Consider the following 15,791-nt stretch of genomic DNA (forward strand, 5'->3'; position numbering starts at 1 on the left):
ATCTACATGATCGATCTGCTCTTCTAAGTTAGTAATGGGATGCAAGTAAACTGCGTATGTGAAGTGCTGGAAATTTTAATACATTATAAATACAAGGTGTTCTGGTTCACTTTCTTCTAGTGTATCTTTCAATCATTTTTCTTACACTCCAAATCTTACCTTTTGTTTAAATAAAGAAAATGTGAAGGACCCTTCTGCAATGTTAAGCTTGAGGTCACTATGACAAGCCAATGAACTTACCAAGTAGGCAGGCCTGGGCCAGAGGGAAAAAACGATACCCGAACGGCTGAGGATTAGAGAAATTACCAGGTGGAACCTAGGGCTCTCCTAGCAGAGGACTCCAAACTTAGGTACATAAGGTCGTACAGGATGAGACTAAATGGATGGATATGAAAGCGACTGTTGTTCTTCAGGTACTAGGTTATTTCTCTTCTCTTCTTTTGCCCTTTGGTCAATCTCATATTGTTACCTGACTTTGTTACCTGGCATATTGTATATACGTTTACTTATTTATTTGAATTAAAAAAGGGAAGGGAGGGGAAACAAGATGATTAGGAGGGGGTGAGGAGAGGGAAATGGGGACAAAAACATGAGAAGGGGTATCAATGTGTGAGAAGTAATGCACCTACTACCTGACAATGTAACTGTAACCCCCTATACATTATCCCGACAATAAAAAAAAATTACCCAGGTGAATAAGAACATAGAGACAAAAGAGAGGAAGGAGGAAGAGAGGGAGGGAGAGGGGGGAAGGGGGGGAAAAAAAACAACAGAAAGGTTGTGTCCTGACATTGAAAAAAAGTGAGTAAAAAGTAGCAGCCAGAAAGGAAAAAGAGGGGGTCAGGGAGGCAGAAGACTGTGGACTGACTTGACTCTAGTGTACCACCTCTGCCCAAGTGTTCCAGCTGCAGTAGCAGAGAGCACTCAGGAAAACAATTTTGATGTGATGTATCAGAAGTTACCAACAGTGACGGAGATTTTAGGAAGGCTACTGCGAACAAGATTAATCAGTATTTCAACATCTTGGAAAGCAGGAAAGATAGTACAAACTAAATTCTATTTATATAGTTAATGAATTGGATTCACAGTGATAAACTGAAAAAAAATATGCAAGACAATGAAATACAATGAAAAACTACAAGAATAATTGGAATATGTTGATATGGCAGGAGTTAAGTTGACTGATGTATGGTACTTAAGATCTGAAAGTGTTTCTAAGACCCCAACGCTCCCTGAAGTAGTCTACAGACTTAGTGTGACCTAAAGTACGTTCCCAGTAGGTATTTGTTAAATGTAACTGACAGGCTAAATTGCAAGAGAGATGAAGTTATTTTTTCTAAGTCTGGACAAGTTATACTCCCAATGTTAATACTGACAGCAATCAAGAAAATGTGGAATGGCTGGGCACGGTGGCTCACGCCTGTCATCCTGGCTACTCAAGAGGCTGAGATCTGAGGATCGCTGGTCAAAGCCAGCCCAGACAAAAGTCTGTAAGACACTTATCTCCAATTAACCACTAGAAATCCAGAAGTGGGGCTGAGTCTCTAAGGATAGGGCAGTAGCCTTGAACGGAAGAGCTCAGAGACAGCAGCCAGGCCCAGAGTTCAAGCCCCACAAGCGGGAAAAAAAAAAAAAGGGCTTGTCATACCAACACAAAACTAAACTCAAGTCAAACCCAGGTGCTGGTAGCTCACTCTTGTCGTCATCCTAGTTACACAGGACGCTGAGATCTGAGGGTCACAGCTGGAAGCCAGCCAGACAAGCAGAAAAGTCCATGACTTTTACCAAAAAAAAAAAAAAGTCTGGAAGTGGAGTAGTAGCTCAAATGGTAGAGCACTAGCCTTGAGCAAAAAAGCTCAGGGACAGTGCCCAGCCCCTGAGTTCAAGCCCCAAAACTGGCACCAAAAAAGAAAGAAAGAAAAGAAACCTCAAAATATATTCACAGATTAAATGTAGAAGTACAGTTACCAAATTTCTAAAAAACACACAAAATAATCTTTATGATCTTGGAACAGTATACTAAAAGCATAACCCTAAAAAAGAAAAAGAGAGAGGGCAGGGAGCATGGCCTCGTGGTAGAGTGCTCACCCAGCACGCACAAAGCTCTAGGCTTGATTCCTCAGTACCATATACACAGAAAAAACTGGAAGTGGTGTTGTGGCTCAAGTGGTAGAGCTCTAGCCTTGAGCAAAGAATGTCCAAGGACAGTGCTCAGGCCCTGAGTTCAAGCCCCAGGACATGAAGGAAGGAAGGGAGGGAAGGAAGAAAGGAGGGAGGGAAAGAAAGGAAGGAAGGGAGGGAGGGAGGGAGGGAGGGAGGGAGGGAGGGAAGGATGGAGGGAGGGAAGGATGGATGGATGCTAGCTCTGCTGGGGACGGACACATAGACGAGGGCTCCCCTGAGAAAAGCTGCCAGATTGGACAGAAGCAACTGGTAGGACACGGGCATGCTGTCACTGCCCAACCCTGGGGCTTTTTCACCTGGGAATGTGTGAGCCATGGGTGGGCTTGGGGAAGGCAGGTCCAGGTGTGGGGCCTGGTCTAGTGGTAGAGTACTTGTCTAGCATGCACAATGCCCTGGGCTTGATTCCTCAGTACCACATATACAGATAAAGCTGAAGTGGTATGTGGCTCAAGTGGTAGAACTCTAGTCCTGAGAAAGCCCAAGGACAGTGCCCAGGCCCTGCCAGGACTGCCAAAAAAAAAAAAAAGTGTGTGTGTGTGTGTGTGTGTGTGTGTGTGTGTGTGTGTGTGTGTGATTTCATATAGGTTTACGTGACATATAAAGCCCTTCAAATGAGAAAGAGCAGCTGCCAGTGCGAGGGAGGGGAGAAGAGAACTCACAAAGGGGAAAGGCAATTTCTGAGGGCAGCGAAAACGCCCAGGGTCATTTTATAAGTACACATCTATCAAAACTCATAGACCTGATACTGCAGAAGGACTCAGTCTACACTATACAAATTTTAATTTTCAAACTCTATTTTTAAAAGATATAAAGCTGTCACAAAGCAGTGAATAGATGGAACTGGGGAATATTTTAGTTGTCTGCAATCAATTACTCTTTGCCAAGACTAGGAAGTGATAATTCACCAAAGACCAGGATGTACTACTGCCTGCCTCCCGCAGAGAGAGCGTGTTCCCTGACAGTCTGAGAATCTCGGCCAAGCTGATGCTGTGTGGTGTCCATGCTCCACAGGAATGAATACACTACCACACATACCACAGGATGTGAGAAACCACCTTGTACAGAGGGACAAATACGTCTACTCAGCACACCGCACGCTATGCAGCGTCCTCGAGGGCCAGCAGACACAGAGCCACAGGTCACCAGGTCAGGTCATGAGTCTCCTTTCAGTGAAGAGATGGAAATGCCACAAAAGACTGCCCTGTGGGGTGACTAGTCATGAACACTTCCTGCTCTGCAGCCTAAGCCTAGGTCCAAGTGGTAGGGAGTTGTCTGGAACCACCAGGGAGTCTTCTTTCACACTGCTTGCTACCCCTGCACACCAGATCCCATGAGGACAAGGAACTGTCAAAACTGGCAGTGCTCGGAGGAAGGACATGGAGTCTGTTTAGCCAGCACACACCCTCGAATGCTGGGACATAATAGGACTAATTCCGCTAACAGCACAGTTCTTGAGCATTAGTAAAATCTTCATTCAATTTGTTAATGGTGCTGGATTCAGCCAATTACTTACAGAATTCAGAATGCATTTCTGTTTCAATGAGACTGATTAAAGGTCTCTTAGATCTAAAGCTCTTTAAATTGATTGCTGTATCAACAACTCAATCCATCGCTTTTTCCAATCTATTTCTAAAGCAACTCACTCTATCCTCCCACATTTAAAGAGGAAAAATTTCATATGACTGGAAGCTACTAGTCTAGTAAATTTCCGAGCACATAAAATAAATGAACCATTGAAAACTTTTAAAAGAATAAAGTATACAAAAAAATGAAAACAAAACAACATTAGGAAATACAAAATACTGTTCACATCTTCCTCCCTTGTTATTTTTTGGACCAATAAGCAGAATATTCCTGCCTAGAAGAAAACCAAACAGAATGAATTTCAAAATAGCACTATTTGCAAAGCAGGGATGGTGTATACTTACTCATACAACTACCATTTATTAAGATTCCACCATCTCCAAGAGGCCACTGCAGTAAGGAAAATACGGCAGAGAACATACCGACATGCCTGTCTTAGTGGACTCACATTTAGTGATATGGACGTGAAATAAAGAGCAACCAGGTAAGAAAAACAAAAACAAAAACAAAACACAGAGCGAGTGGGCCAGGTAAATGAATACAGAAAATGAAGCAAGGTGAGGCAGGAAAGTACCTTAGGTGTGGGGGCACTTTTAAGAGACAGAGGAGGGAGAGGGCGCCCAGGTAAATGTCACACGAAACGAAGCTCTAAAGAAGGCGGGAAGACAGCCATATGGCATCCAGGGAAAGAGCTTTAAAGGGAACCACATCAGAGGTGTGTTCAGAGAGAGCCGGGGGAGGCTATTCACAAGTGAAGGTCAGCACACTGGCGAGCCGCCAGGTACCAGGCAGAACGCTCGGACTTCCATCCTCACTAACAGAAAACGACTGGTAGACTTGCAATTTTAAAAGAGGCCAGCAGTTTGGGATTTCTCATCTAATCATGGTTAAGGCGTAGCTGACATCACTCTATCCTCCTTAAAGGTAACAATGATAACCTCTAAACCTAATATTTTTTGATAACTTGGAAATAATGTAAAAGCTGGGAGTAGCTGGGCACGGCGGCTCACGCCTGTCATCCTGGCTACTCAGGAGGCTGAGATCGGAGGATCATGGTTCAAAGCCAGCCTGGGCACGAAAGTCTGTGAGACTCTGATCTCCAATGAACCAGCAGAAAACCAGAAATGGTGCTGTGGCTCAAGTAGTAGAGTGCTAGCCTTGAGCTGAAGAGCTCAGGGACAATACCCCGGCCCCAGAGTTCAAGCCCCACGACCACAAAAAAAAAAAAAAAAAAAAAAATATGCTGGCAGAAGTTAATAGAAACTCAACTTGAATAGCAAACGCAATAGAATAAAACGACAAATCAATAACCTACATTAAGAATGGACCAGTCAGCAGGACATCAAGGGCCCACTGCACTGCTGGTGGGGCTGCAACCTGGTACGACCACGCTGGACAGCAGTCTGCAGGCTCCTCAAAACACTAAGCACAGGCCTTCCCTGCCACCCGGCCACACCCCTCCTGGGCTCCTACCCAGAGCATCTCAAGACGGGATACCAAAGACACCTGCACACCCACGTTCACTGCTGCGCTGTTCACAAGAGACAAGTTCTGGAAACAGCCCAGATGCCCTGCAGTAGATGAGAGGATCAATAAGATGTGGAACTCACACACGGTGGAAAGTCACTCTTGTATTAGAATAACACGTCATTTACAAGGAAATAAATTATGCTGAGTGAGGTCGGCCAAGCTCCTTCATATGGAAGCTAGGGATAAGACAGCACTGGACAGGAGGACCTATGCAGGCTCCAGGCATGCACACACAGTCTGAAGGATGCTGCCCTGGAGGCGGGCCAAAGGTGTGAGTCCTCCCAACACTCACAACACCATTTATTGCAGTGAAGTCTGGGAATGGAAATGTGGGTGCTTTCTGATGGTGGTGGTAGGGGTGTTTGGTTTGGAGGAGGTTTTTGTGGGAGGCACGGAAAGGGAGGGGGAACAGGTAAAGAAACGCTGTTTGGTCTACTCCACGTGGAAAATGAGCTGTGTAACCTGTGGGCAGACCACTGCTCACAGTCAGCAGAACACTGACAAAAGAGAGGCTATAAATCCTAATGGGTGGTGGTGACATGTTAGCCTCAAATCTCCAAAGAGACCAAGATAAAGTAGTTTGTTGTTGTTGTTTTTTTAAGTAGAAAGAGATAAAATTGAAAAATCCTTTCAAACGTAAGTTGGAAAAAAAGCAACCAAGCTTCTATCTGACTTTCCCAGTCATTAGATCTAAATAATAAAACACAGAAAGAGGCGTTTTCAATTAAAGGTAGACAAAGATGCCAAGAATACACGTGGGAGAAAATGGTCTCTCCCACAAACAGTGCTGGGGAAACTATTTACACATCACAGAGGAAAACCAGACCCTTATCTCAACCACATACGAGGGTTAACTTGAAAGACTTAAAGGTACAGAGGGAAACCGTGAAACTGGAAAAAAAGCAGCTGGGGAAAAAGCTCCTGACAATGCCCAGAAATGCAACCAGAAGCGCAGGCAAGCCACACATTGAAGAACGGGGAAGCTCAACAAAATTAAAAGGCAGCCTACAGAACACGAGCGACAGCTACTGGCCACAGCCTTGGGTTTTGTGTTGTTGTAACTCCTTTTCCACTATTTCGATTGAAAGACTTTCTTTTATCACCACTGGGCTGGACTGATCAGAGCCATCTAACTCTGAAGAGTTTCCCAGGGATGAATCTTGAAAATAGCCCCATTCTATCTGAATGAGATGGGGAGAGAAATAAAAGGTGGAGATTCTGAAGAAGGAAAAAAAAAAAGATACAAAGAACTCTTCAATTCCTTACACTCAACGGGCGTTTCCCAGACAATTGACATGGTGGCCAAGGTGACCAGCCCGTCTGGCATCAGAAAAACGGACGTCAAGTGCACAGCTTGAAGTCTAGTCTGAAAACCGTAAGAGAAAACTGGGAATGGTGGCCCACACCTGCCATCCTAGTGACTCAGGAGGCTGAGATCTGAGGATCGCAGTTCAAAGCCAGCCCAGGCAGAAAATCCGTGCGACTCTTATCTCCAAGAAACTACCAAAACTGCTAGAGGTGGAGCTGTGACTCAAATGGTAGAGCACCAGCCTTGGGCAGAAACGGTAAGAGAGCATGAGGCCCCAAGTTCAAGCCCCGCGACTGGCACCAAAAGCAACAACCACAGAACCCTGCAGGTAGAATGCTGTGCTGCAGTACCTTGTGGGGAGCCAGACTCCTCTGCCTGAACTTTTCCACCGTCTCCTGACCCAGAGATGACCAGACACTGAGGAAGGCTTCGACTTTGTCCTGCGCCAGGTGGATGCCGTGCAAATGCTGTTGGAGGGCGGCCGGCTTCATGTGGTGGTACACCGCCTGGCAGAGACGAACAACACTGCACCTTACCAAAGCCACACGTTTGCTGCCTTAAAACTCACGACAGACACAACCAAGGATTACAAGATACTATTAAACCCCGGTGCTGGTGGCTCTGCCATCGTCCTAGCTGGTCGGGAGGCTGAGATCTGAGGACTGAGGTTCAAAGCCAGCCAGGGCAGAAAGGTCCATGGGACTCTTACCACCAATTGAGCGCCAAAAAAAAAAGGTAGACATGTATTTGTGGTCCAAGTAGGAGAGCACCAGAGTTGAGTGAAAAACCAAAGGGAGGCTGGGAGCGTGGCCTTGTGGTAGAGTGTTCCCCTAGTGTGCATGAAGCCCTGGGTTTGATTCCTCCATACCACATACTCAGGAAAAAAAAAAAAAAAAAAAAGCCCAAAGTGGCACTGCGGCTCAAGTGGCAGAGCACTAGCCTTGAGCAAAAAGTGTCCAAGGACAGGGCCCAGCCCTGAATTCAAGCCCCAGGACTGCCAAAAAAAAAAAAAAAATGGACAAAGTCCAGGAGCTGAGTTCAAGCTCCAGTGCAACCCTTAGCCCAAGATACTGTAAAAAGGCCTAAGTCATTCAAGTTCAGCTTTTTCATTTTTGCCTGTGATTTAAACAATGCTAAATTCAGCTAATAACCAGAAATTTTTCTTTCTTATTCCATGTAAATTACTCATTAAAATTTCATTTATTTCACTTCATTATACAACATTTACAGTGGTTATGTTGTTCAACTAACCAATTCTAAGCAGTTTACCTTCATTTGCCAATATCCTGTCATTCATTAAAAAAAAAAAATGTTTAAAAAGTCAAAAGAATTAACCACGATACCTGCTCCTTCTAAACCAGCTTCCCCGTAAGTCCCACCTGCAGGGTGTGGCCTGTCTCGTTACCTGGTGTCTCTACTGAAGCAGAAAGAAGGTAAGAACTCAGTCCTCATCACACCGTGAGGTGCCAGGTGTGAGAGGCTACGGAAGGCTGCGGGGAGGAGGAGGAAGAATGCAGCTGGAGGGCAGCTGGGGAAAACGGCTGGGAGACTTCGTCTCAGCACACAAGTCCGGCATTATTATAGTTCAGGGGACTATCACCCCAGCTACGGAGGAGATGGAGGCCGGAGGATTGTGGCTCAAGGCCAGCCGCCCACTTTTCTAAGTGTGAGACTCTACCTGAAAAATAACTAACGCAAAAAAACGTGCTGGGGTGAACTGGTGGGACTTTAGACACCCTGCAGAAAAGAAAACGACAACCATAATCACTGGATGGCCGGTGTACATGGCTTAGGAAAATTCTGAAAATTCTTAAAATTCTGAAAGCCTCTGTAACACTTGCGTTATCTGATGAAGACTGGCGTTTACTAACGTGCCGGGAGCGTGACTCTGGTGACCCACACACCTGCCCAACAAGCTACGTCCAAAGGGAAGCTCGGGATGACGTCCCCTGGCTACGTTCACAGGCTGTCTTGCCCTGCAGCAACCACCCCTGCTGAGTCTACATCTCCCACGCTGAGGGCTGAGGGTGGCAGCCACGCAGGGAGCCCAGGCACAGCCAAGGCTGGGGCCTCCCATGGCCTTGGTGTGAGGAGAGAGAAGATGCAGAGGGACAGTCAGTAACTAAGGACTGGGACAGCTTATCACCTCTCCTAGTAAGATACTCCACCCAAACCGCTGCCTCGATCTCGTCTACAAAATGTGTTTCTGCCAATGAACTCACGACGGTCCCGTGTCGAAGTGTCAGATCATAAGGTCAAATCTTTACTAACTGCCTTTTTTGCAGAATCCAATAATGAGCAAAAAAAAATGATGTATGTGAATGTTTTACTATGCTGAGAATCTTCATAAAAATGGAGTCACAGCCTCTATTCCACACTCAAAACCACCGTGCTAATGGTACCATACCAACACAACATGTGACAAACCACAGTCGGGAAAGTTGAGGCCATAAAAATACCTGCTCTAAAATAAATGCTATCGTTTCAAGAACCAGGTGAAGATCTTGCTTCTCGAGAGAAAACGCAGCTTGCAGCTTTTCCTCCTCCTCCTCGCTAAAGCTGCTCTCGGCCTGCAATCACAAAGAGCAGCACATCAGCGCCCGCCCGGGTACCCGCCGTAAACCCTTGGCGAAAACGGGGCCAGTGGTAAAGGACATGAGAACGTGAAGGGAAAGCTGACTCCATGGTGACAAAAGGGAAGTGTTGATATGATTCTAAAAGGCATGGCCTGCATTCCAAACTGCACCCAGCTGGTTTCCCATGATGCCTTCTCCTGAGGTCTGAGCTGCTGCACCCTGGGAAAATACCAACACGCCAATGGTTTTTTTCACCTTCATTTTTATTTTTTTATTTTATTTTATTTGCCAGTCCTGGGCTTGATCTCAGGGCTTGGGCACTAACTTTGGGCTTTCTCAAGACTAGAGCTCTACCACTTGAGCCCCAGCACCACTTCTGGCTTTTTCTAAGTATGTGCTGCTAAGGAATCAAACCTAGATGTTCACGGATGCTAGGCAAGCACTCTACCACGAGGCCAAACACCCGGCCCCTCACCTTCATTTTTAAAATCTGTGTCTGTTGAGTCTGAATTTCCTAATTCTTCCCTTCCATCCCCACCTTCATCTAGTCTGCCGTGGTAAGGCCAGACTTACGGGGACACGTGGACACATCGCCTGCAAACCTTGGGTGCAGGACTTTCTCCTCTCTGGAGCTAGGCACAGAGGCACTCTGGCTGCCTGTGCCTTAACAGCAGTCACTCGCTTCTAGGTTCTCCGCTATGGAGTCGGTCTAAGCCCCCTCCATTTTTGGTAAGACAATTCAGGCCACTTAAAAAAAAAACCCTGGGTATTACATGCCAGCAGCAATCAAAGCGTACATGTGCACACGTGCACACACACACACAACAAAAAAAATCATTACCACAGCAAGTCAGCCAGGAAGAAGCAGCTCAGAGGACGCCACGCGTATACTCAGCCTAAGCTGCTCATTTTTTTCTGTTGAGTCCCACCAGGAACTACAAGCAACAGTTCAGACAAAAACAGACACCCTGTGCCTCTAATTGATCAAATTTGGCAAAATCAAAGCACTGAGCTGGTGGCGCAGAGTGTGACGGCCACATTCTTTCTTCTTCACCAATCTGCCTACCGCAGGTGCCATGGGCTCTGCTTGTCCTGAGGAGACAACCCGACAGACAGAGAGCACAGGCTGGGTGGGTACCCGACATCCACTGCAGGCCTGAAAAGCCTCTCCTCCCACCCCCTCTCCAACAGAGGTCAGGAGAGAAAATCTTTTTCTCAAGATTTTCTTGGCAGACAAGCAAACGGTCACACACACACACATTTGCTCTGAGGCTGGTGGGGTTAAGACCGGGGGACATTACCCAATCGTCCAAGATTTCAGAGAAGTCAGAAGGAACTGTGACCAACAACAGGGACGCAAAGATACCAACCTTCAGGTGAAGTTTTTGCAGAATTCGGGTAAGCAGCCGTGGAAATCTTCCTATGTCGATTTCATTTATCAGCGACACTGCTCTCTTCATGCTAGACAAACGGGAAAGACGGCGCTGTAAAATCAGCTTTGCACTTGTTCTGGGTGAGTCTGGAGTCAGTCTAGCTGCTCCGCGGAGAGCAGAAGAAAGAACCCGGTCGCCTCAGAATTTCCTGCACTAAAGCACTCAGGTCAACAGGCTGGGGGAACTCGTCTCTGGTGTTGGATGGAAGAGCAAAGGCCCGGTGGCGGCGGCAGCAGCGGCGGAGGGAGGCCCTCAGTGGCCCGGGGCACGGGTGGTGGACCTTGAGCCAGGGCCCAGGACCTGAGTTCAAGTTCAAGCCCAGACACGAGAATAATAGCCAGAATAGCAAGAAGATGAACATAACAACAACAACGAGGGGAGGAGGAGGGGGAAGAGAAGGAGGAGGAAGAGGAAGGGGGGAGGGGGAAGAGGAGGAAGAGGAGGAGGAGGAGATGGAGGGGAGAAGGGGGGGAGGAAGAGATGGAGGAGGAGAGGAGGAGGAGGAGGGGAGGAGGAGGGAAAGGGGAGGAGGAGGAGGAGGAGAAGGAGGAGGGGGGGGAGGAGGAGGAGGAGGAGGAGGAGGAGGGAAAAGGGAGGAGGAGAAGGAGGGAAAGGGGAGGAGGAGGAGGAGAAGAGGAGGAGGAGGAGGAGGAGAAGAGGAGGAGGAGGAGGAGAAGGAGGAGGAGAAGAGGAGGAGGAGGAGGGAAGGAGGAGAAGAGAAGAAGGAGGAGAGGAGGAGGAGGAGGAGAAGGGGAGGAGGAGGAGAGGAGGAGGGAAAGGGGAGGAGAAGAAGGAGGAGGGGGAGGAGGAGGGGGAGGAGGAGGGGGAGGAGGAGGGGGAGGAGGAGGAGGAGGAGGGGAGGAGGAGGAGAAGGGGGAGAAGGAGGGGGGAGGAGGAGAAGGAGAGGAGGAAGAGGGGAGGAAGAGGGGAGGAGGAGCGGAAGGTCCACTCAGCGATAACGACCCCGCGCTCGCGTCGCTCCGCCCCGGGCTCCTCCCCAGGCCGGGCCCGGGCTGTGCTGGGTCCGCGGGCGGCCGGGCTGGACGGTCAGCTCGGCCCGCCCCGCCGTCCGCCCCCCGGGTCCGCCGCCACCTGACGCTTCCCCACCTGACGCTTCCCCACCTGACGCTTCCCCACCTGACGCTTCCCCACCTGACGCTTCCCTACCTGACGCTCTCCCTCAGCACCGGGGCCGCGGGCGCCGCCATCTCGAAGCTCCGCCTTCGCCCCGCCCAGCGCGGCCGCGGCGACGGAAGCCCGCGAGGCCCAGCGCGCGCTGTGGACGCGACGCGTTCCGGCCGCCCAGCGTTCCGGCCTCCGCGCGTTCCGCCGCCCAGCGTTCCGGCCTCCGCGCGTTCCGCCGCCCAGCGTTCCGGCTGCCGCGCGTTCCGGCCGCCCAGCGTTCCGGCCTCCGCGCGTTCCGGCCGCCCAGCGTTCCGGCCGCCCAGCGTTCCGGCCGCTCAGCGTTCCGGCCTCCGCGCGTTCCGGCCGCCCAGCGTTCCGGCCTCCGCGCGTTCCGGCCGCCCAGCGTTCCGGCCGCCCAGCGTTCCGGCCTCCGCGCGTTCCGGCCGCCAAGCGTTCCGCCCGGTGCGGAGCGGCCCCGCCGCGCCCGGAAGCGCGGGCCGCGCGGACGGTGAGCTTCCGCCCGGCGCCCGTCCGGAGCCCGCGTCCGCCGCCCGCGCCACGAGCCCACGAAGGCCCCTGAGGCGGCGCGGCGGCCCCGCCCCGCGGAGCTGAGGACCCCGGGTTGATCCCAGCTGGGCGGGGCGCTCAGACGGGCTCTTTCCTCCCATGGACCTCCGAGAAGCTGGAAGTCGCCAGCCTTGAGTGGAAAGAGCGGCGTGAGCGGCTTGGAGTGTGTGTGTGTGTGTGTGTGTGTGTGCACACGTCTACATGCAAACATGCATGCACACCCATAGGCACACACACATGCACATACACAGGAGACATGCATGCACACCCATATGCACACACACACGTGCACATACACAGGAGACATGCATGCACACCCATATGCACACACGCGTGCACATACACAGGGAGACATGCATGCACACCCATATGCACACACACGCGTGCACATACACAGGAAGACATGCATGCACACCCATATGCACACACACACGTGCACATACACAGGGAGACATGCATGCACACCCATATGCACACACACGCGTGCACATACACAGGAGACATGCATGCACACCCATATGCACACACACACGTGCACATACACAGGGAAACATGCATGCACACCCATATGCACACACACGCGTGCACATACACAGGAAGACATGCATGCACACCCATATGCACACACACGCGTGCACATACACAGGAAGACATGCATGCACACCCATATGCACACACACACACATGCACATACACAGGAGACATGCATGCACACCCATATGCACACACACACGGGCACATACACAGGAGACATGCATGCACACCCATATGCACACACACATATGCACATACACAGGGAGACATGCATGCACACCCATATGCACACACACGTGCACATACACAGGGAAACATGCATGCACACCCATATGCACACATACACACATGCACATACACAGGAGACATGCATGCACACCCATATGCACACACACGTGCACATACACAGGGAAACATGCATGCACACCCATATGCACACACACACACGTGCACATACACAGGGAGACATGCATGCACACCCATATGCACACACATGCACATACACAGGGAGACATGCATGCACACCCATATGCACACACACACACATGCACATACACAGGGAGACAGGTGAGCAGAGGGTCTGGGGACCTGTCTGGATGGGAAGCTTTGCTGTGGGGATGTGAAATATCCCAAGCTGGGTTCCTTCACCACGGACAGACCAACAGCCACCGTCCAAGCCGGACATTCCATCTGGATATATGTCTATCTGCATATGCCTTTTTATATGTTTTATGTCTTCGGTTTCTATTTTTTAATTTTTTTTTTTTTGCCTGTCCTGGGCCTTGAACTCAGATCCTTGGAATCAAACCCGGGTCTTCGTGCATGCTAGGCAAGCACTCTACCACTAGGCCACATTCCTGGCCCCTATAAATGTTATTTCTAAGCTAAGCGTATCTTTCTCCCCCCCCCCCCCCGTGGTTGGTGGTGGGGCTTGAACTCTGGTTTTGGGCACTGTCCCTGACCTCTTCCACTCAAGGCTAGCGCTCTACCACTTGAGCCACAACACCTCTTCCTGTTTTGTGGTGGTTCTTCACTGGAGAAGAGAGTCTCTTATTGCTCCAGATGGCTTTGAACCACAAACCTCAGATCTCAAACTTCCTGAGCAGCTAGGGTGACAGGCTTGAGCCCTAGGTTAATGTATCTTTTAAGTTGCCGTGTTGATGTTCAAAAGACAGCCAAAACAAAAGCACCTTTACTTACTGCATCGAAAATTCTGTCACAAACTGACTCAAAATAGGGACGTGACGTTTTGAGAAACTATTCCAAACAAGGGCGGGGGTCTCATTGTGTTATCTCTTTTATATTTCAATACCATGTTTTGAACTCAGGACCTCCTGGGTGGTGGGTTTGTGGATGTTTGTTTTTCTCTTTAATCTATTTGAAAATTGGTTGTGTTGTCCTGTGCAAGACCTAAAATACACACAAATGGCCAGCAGGAGGCAACAGAACCATGCACTTCCCTGGCTAGGCCGGTTCTAGGAGAGCAGGTCATTGCATCGTCTTTCAGGCATGTGTAGAAATCTTGCACAAATGAGACGTTCCTGCCAGTCAGCTGCCCCGTTCTTGATGGGAAATCATTCAGTGGGATTCTGGATCTGGAGCCAGGCATGGCTGCCTCACTTTGCCCGCTCGCTCGCTCGCTCGTCTTTCTTCTCTCTGGGATTTGTCTGCCCTTCTTCCCCACAAGGCAAAGCCATTTCAACTACAAATGGTACGAGGTGGCGTTCCGTTTCCCTCTCAGGGGCTGCACTGGGTAGAGACGCGCTCCTGGGGCAGTCAGCTGGAAATCCATTTGCTGCAATTATCCCCAGATGCCTCTCTGCTTTCTGAGTGAACTGGGGAATGTATGTGTTAAATTTGTTTGTTTTTTTAATTATCTTTAAGTAGTTGCACAAAGGGGTTTCAATTCAACATGTCCATTTATTTATTTATTTAGGCCAGCCCTGGGCCTTGAACTGAGGGTCCAGGCACTGTCCTTGGACACATTTTGCTGAAGGCTAGTGCTGTGCCACTTGAGCCACAGCGCCACTTCCAGCTTTTTCGTGTATGTGGTACTGAGGAGTCGAACCCAGGGCTTTGTGCATGCTGGGTGAGCACTCTACCACGAGGCCATGCTCCAGGCCCCAAAACCCCCATTTTTTTTAAAGGACACTGTGCCTCAATCCGCATCACCCCTTCCTTCATTTTCCTCCATCTCACCCAATCCCACCCAGCCCTTCAAGTTACCTGGCCCCATTTCTACACGCGAGCGAGCGAGCATTCACTGTGATGGCTGAGTCCAACCACCACTGCCTCCTTTAGCTTCTCCCGGAGCTGGAGAGCGAATTCACTGAGGCTTCTAGGTTTCACTCCCCTTTCAAGAACCTCGCATTGCCATCCGGGGAATAAAGGACACAGGAGGCGTTCAGGCTGGAAGGAAAACGTCAGCCTGTTCCTATTTGCAAGAGATTTATTTCACCTATGGGGGAAAAAGTTCCAGTGATCTGCAAAAATACTTCTAGAATTGAGAGTTTGGTTCAACACAAGAGCAGGACACAAGACCAACGAACGGTAACTGTATTTCTGTGCGTTTAACACTACACAGGGTGTGGAAGGGACAGTGCGAGCGTTTGCACTAGTTCAGAGGCGGAGCTAGGTGGTTGTGGATGGAACAAAACAAACAATGCCCTGAAGACCGCAAGCGGCAGGGAGGTGGACAGGCGATGGGGCCACACGCTGTGCTGCCCTTGGACTGAAGACTTGAGGACAGAGTGCCCGAGACCAGGCGATGGCTAAAAGCCTTGAACCCGAGACCCCGAGCACACAGTTTGGCTCCAAAGAAACAAGTTGAGTGCCGGAGACTGAGCTCAGCAACAGACAGCACCCAGTATGCCTGAATTCAAGGCGGTCAAGTCCCAAGACCAGCGCATGCACACACACACACACACACACACACACACACACACACAC

General features: G+C 49.7%; 1 protein-coding gene across 1 annotated transcript in view; it reads right to left on the minus strand.

The window, feature by feature from the left end:
- The window catches only part of Commd10 (COMM domain containing 10), a 71,661-nt gene extending 59,773 nt beyond the window's left edge, over nt 1–11,888 (minus strand). The window contains exons 1-4 of the mRNA XM_090325366.1: nt 11,784–11,888; nt 10,554–10,644; nt 9,067–9,177; nt 6,958–7,113 (exon numbers count right to left, since the gene is read on the minus strand). Of these exons, the coding sequence (XP_090181492.1) occupies nt 6,958–7,113; nt 9,067–9,177; nt 10,554–10,644; nt 11,784–11,824 (399 nt within the window). The 5' untranslated portion in view covers nt 11,825–11,888. The remainder of the gene's footprint in view (nt 1–6,957; nt 7,114–9,066; nt 9,178–10,553; nt 10,645–11,783) is intronic.
- Between the last annotated feature and the right edge of the window lie 3,903 nt (nt 11,889–15,791).

The sequence above is a fragment of the Megascapheus bottae genome, chromosome 38 (genome assembly GCF_031878675.1).
Source record: "Megascapheus bottae isolate mThoBot1 chromosome 38, mThoBot2.hap1, whole genome shotgun sequence".
Classification (NCBI taxonomy): domain Eukaryota; kingdom Metazoa; phylum Chordata; class Mammalia; order Rodentia; family Geomyidae; genus Megascapheus; species Megascapheus bottae.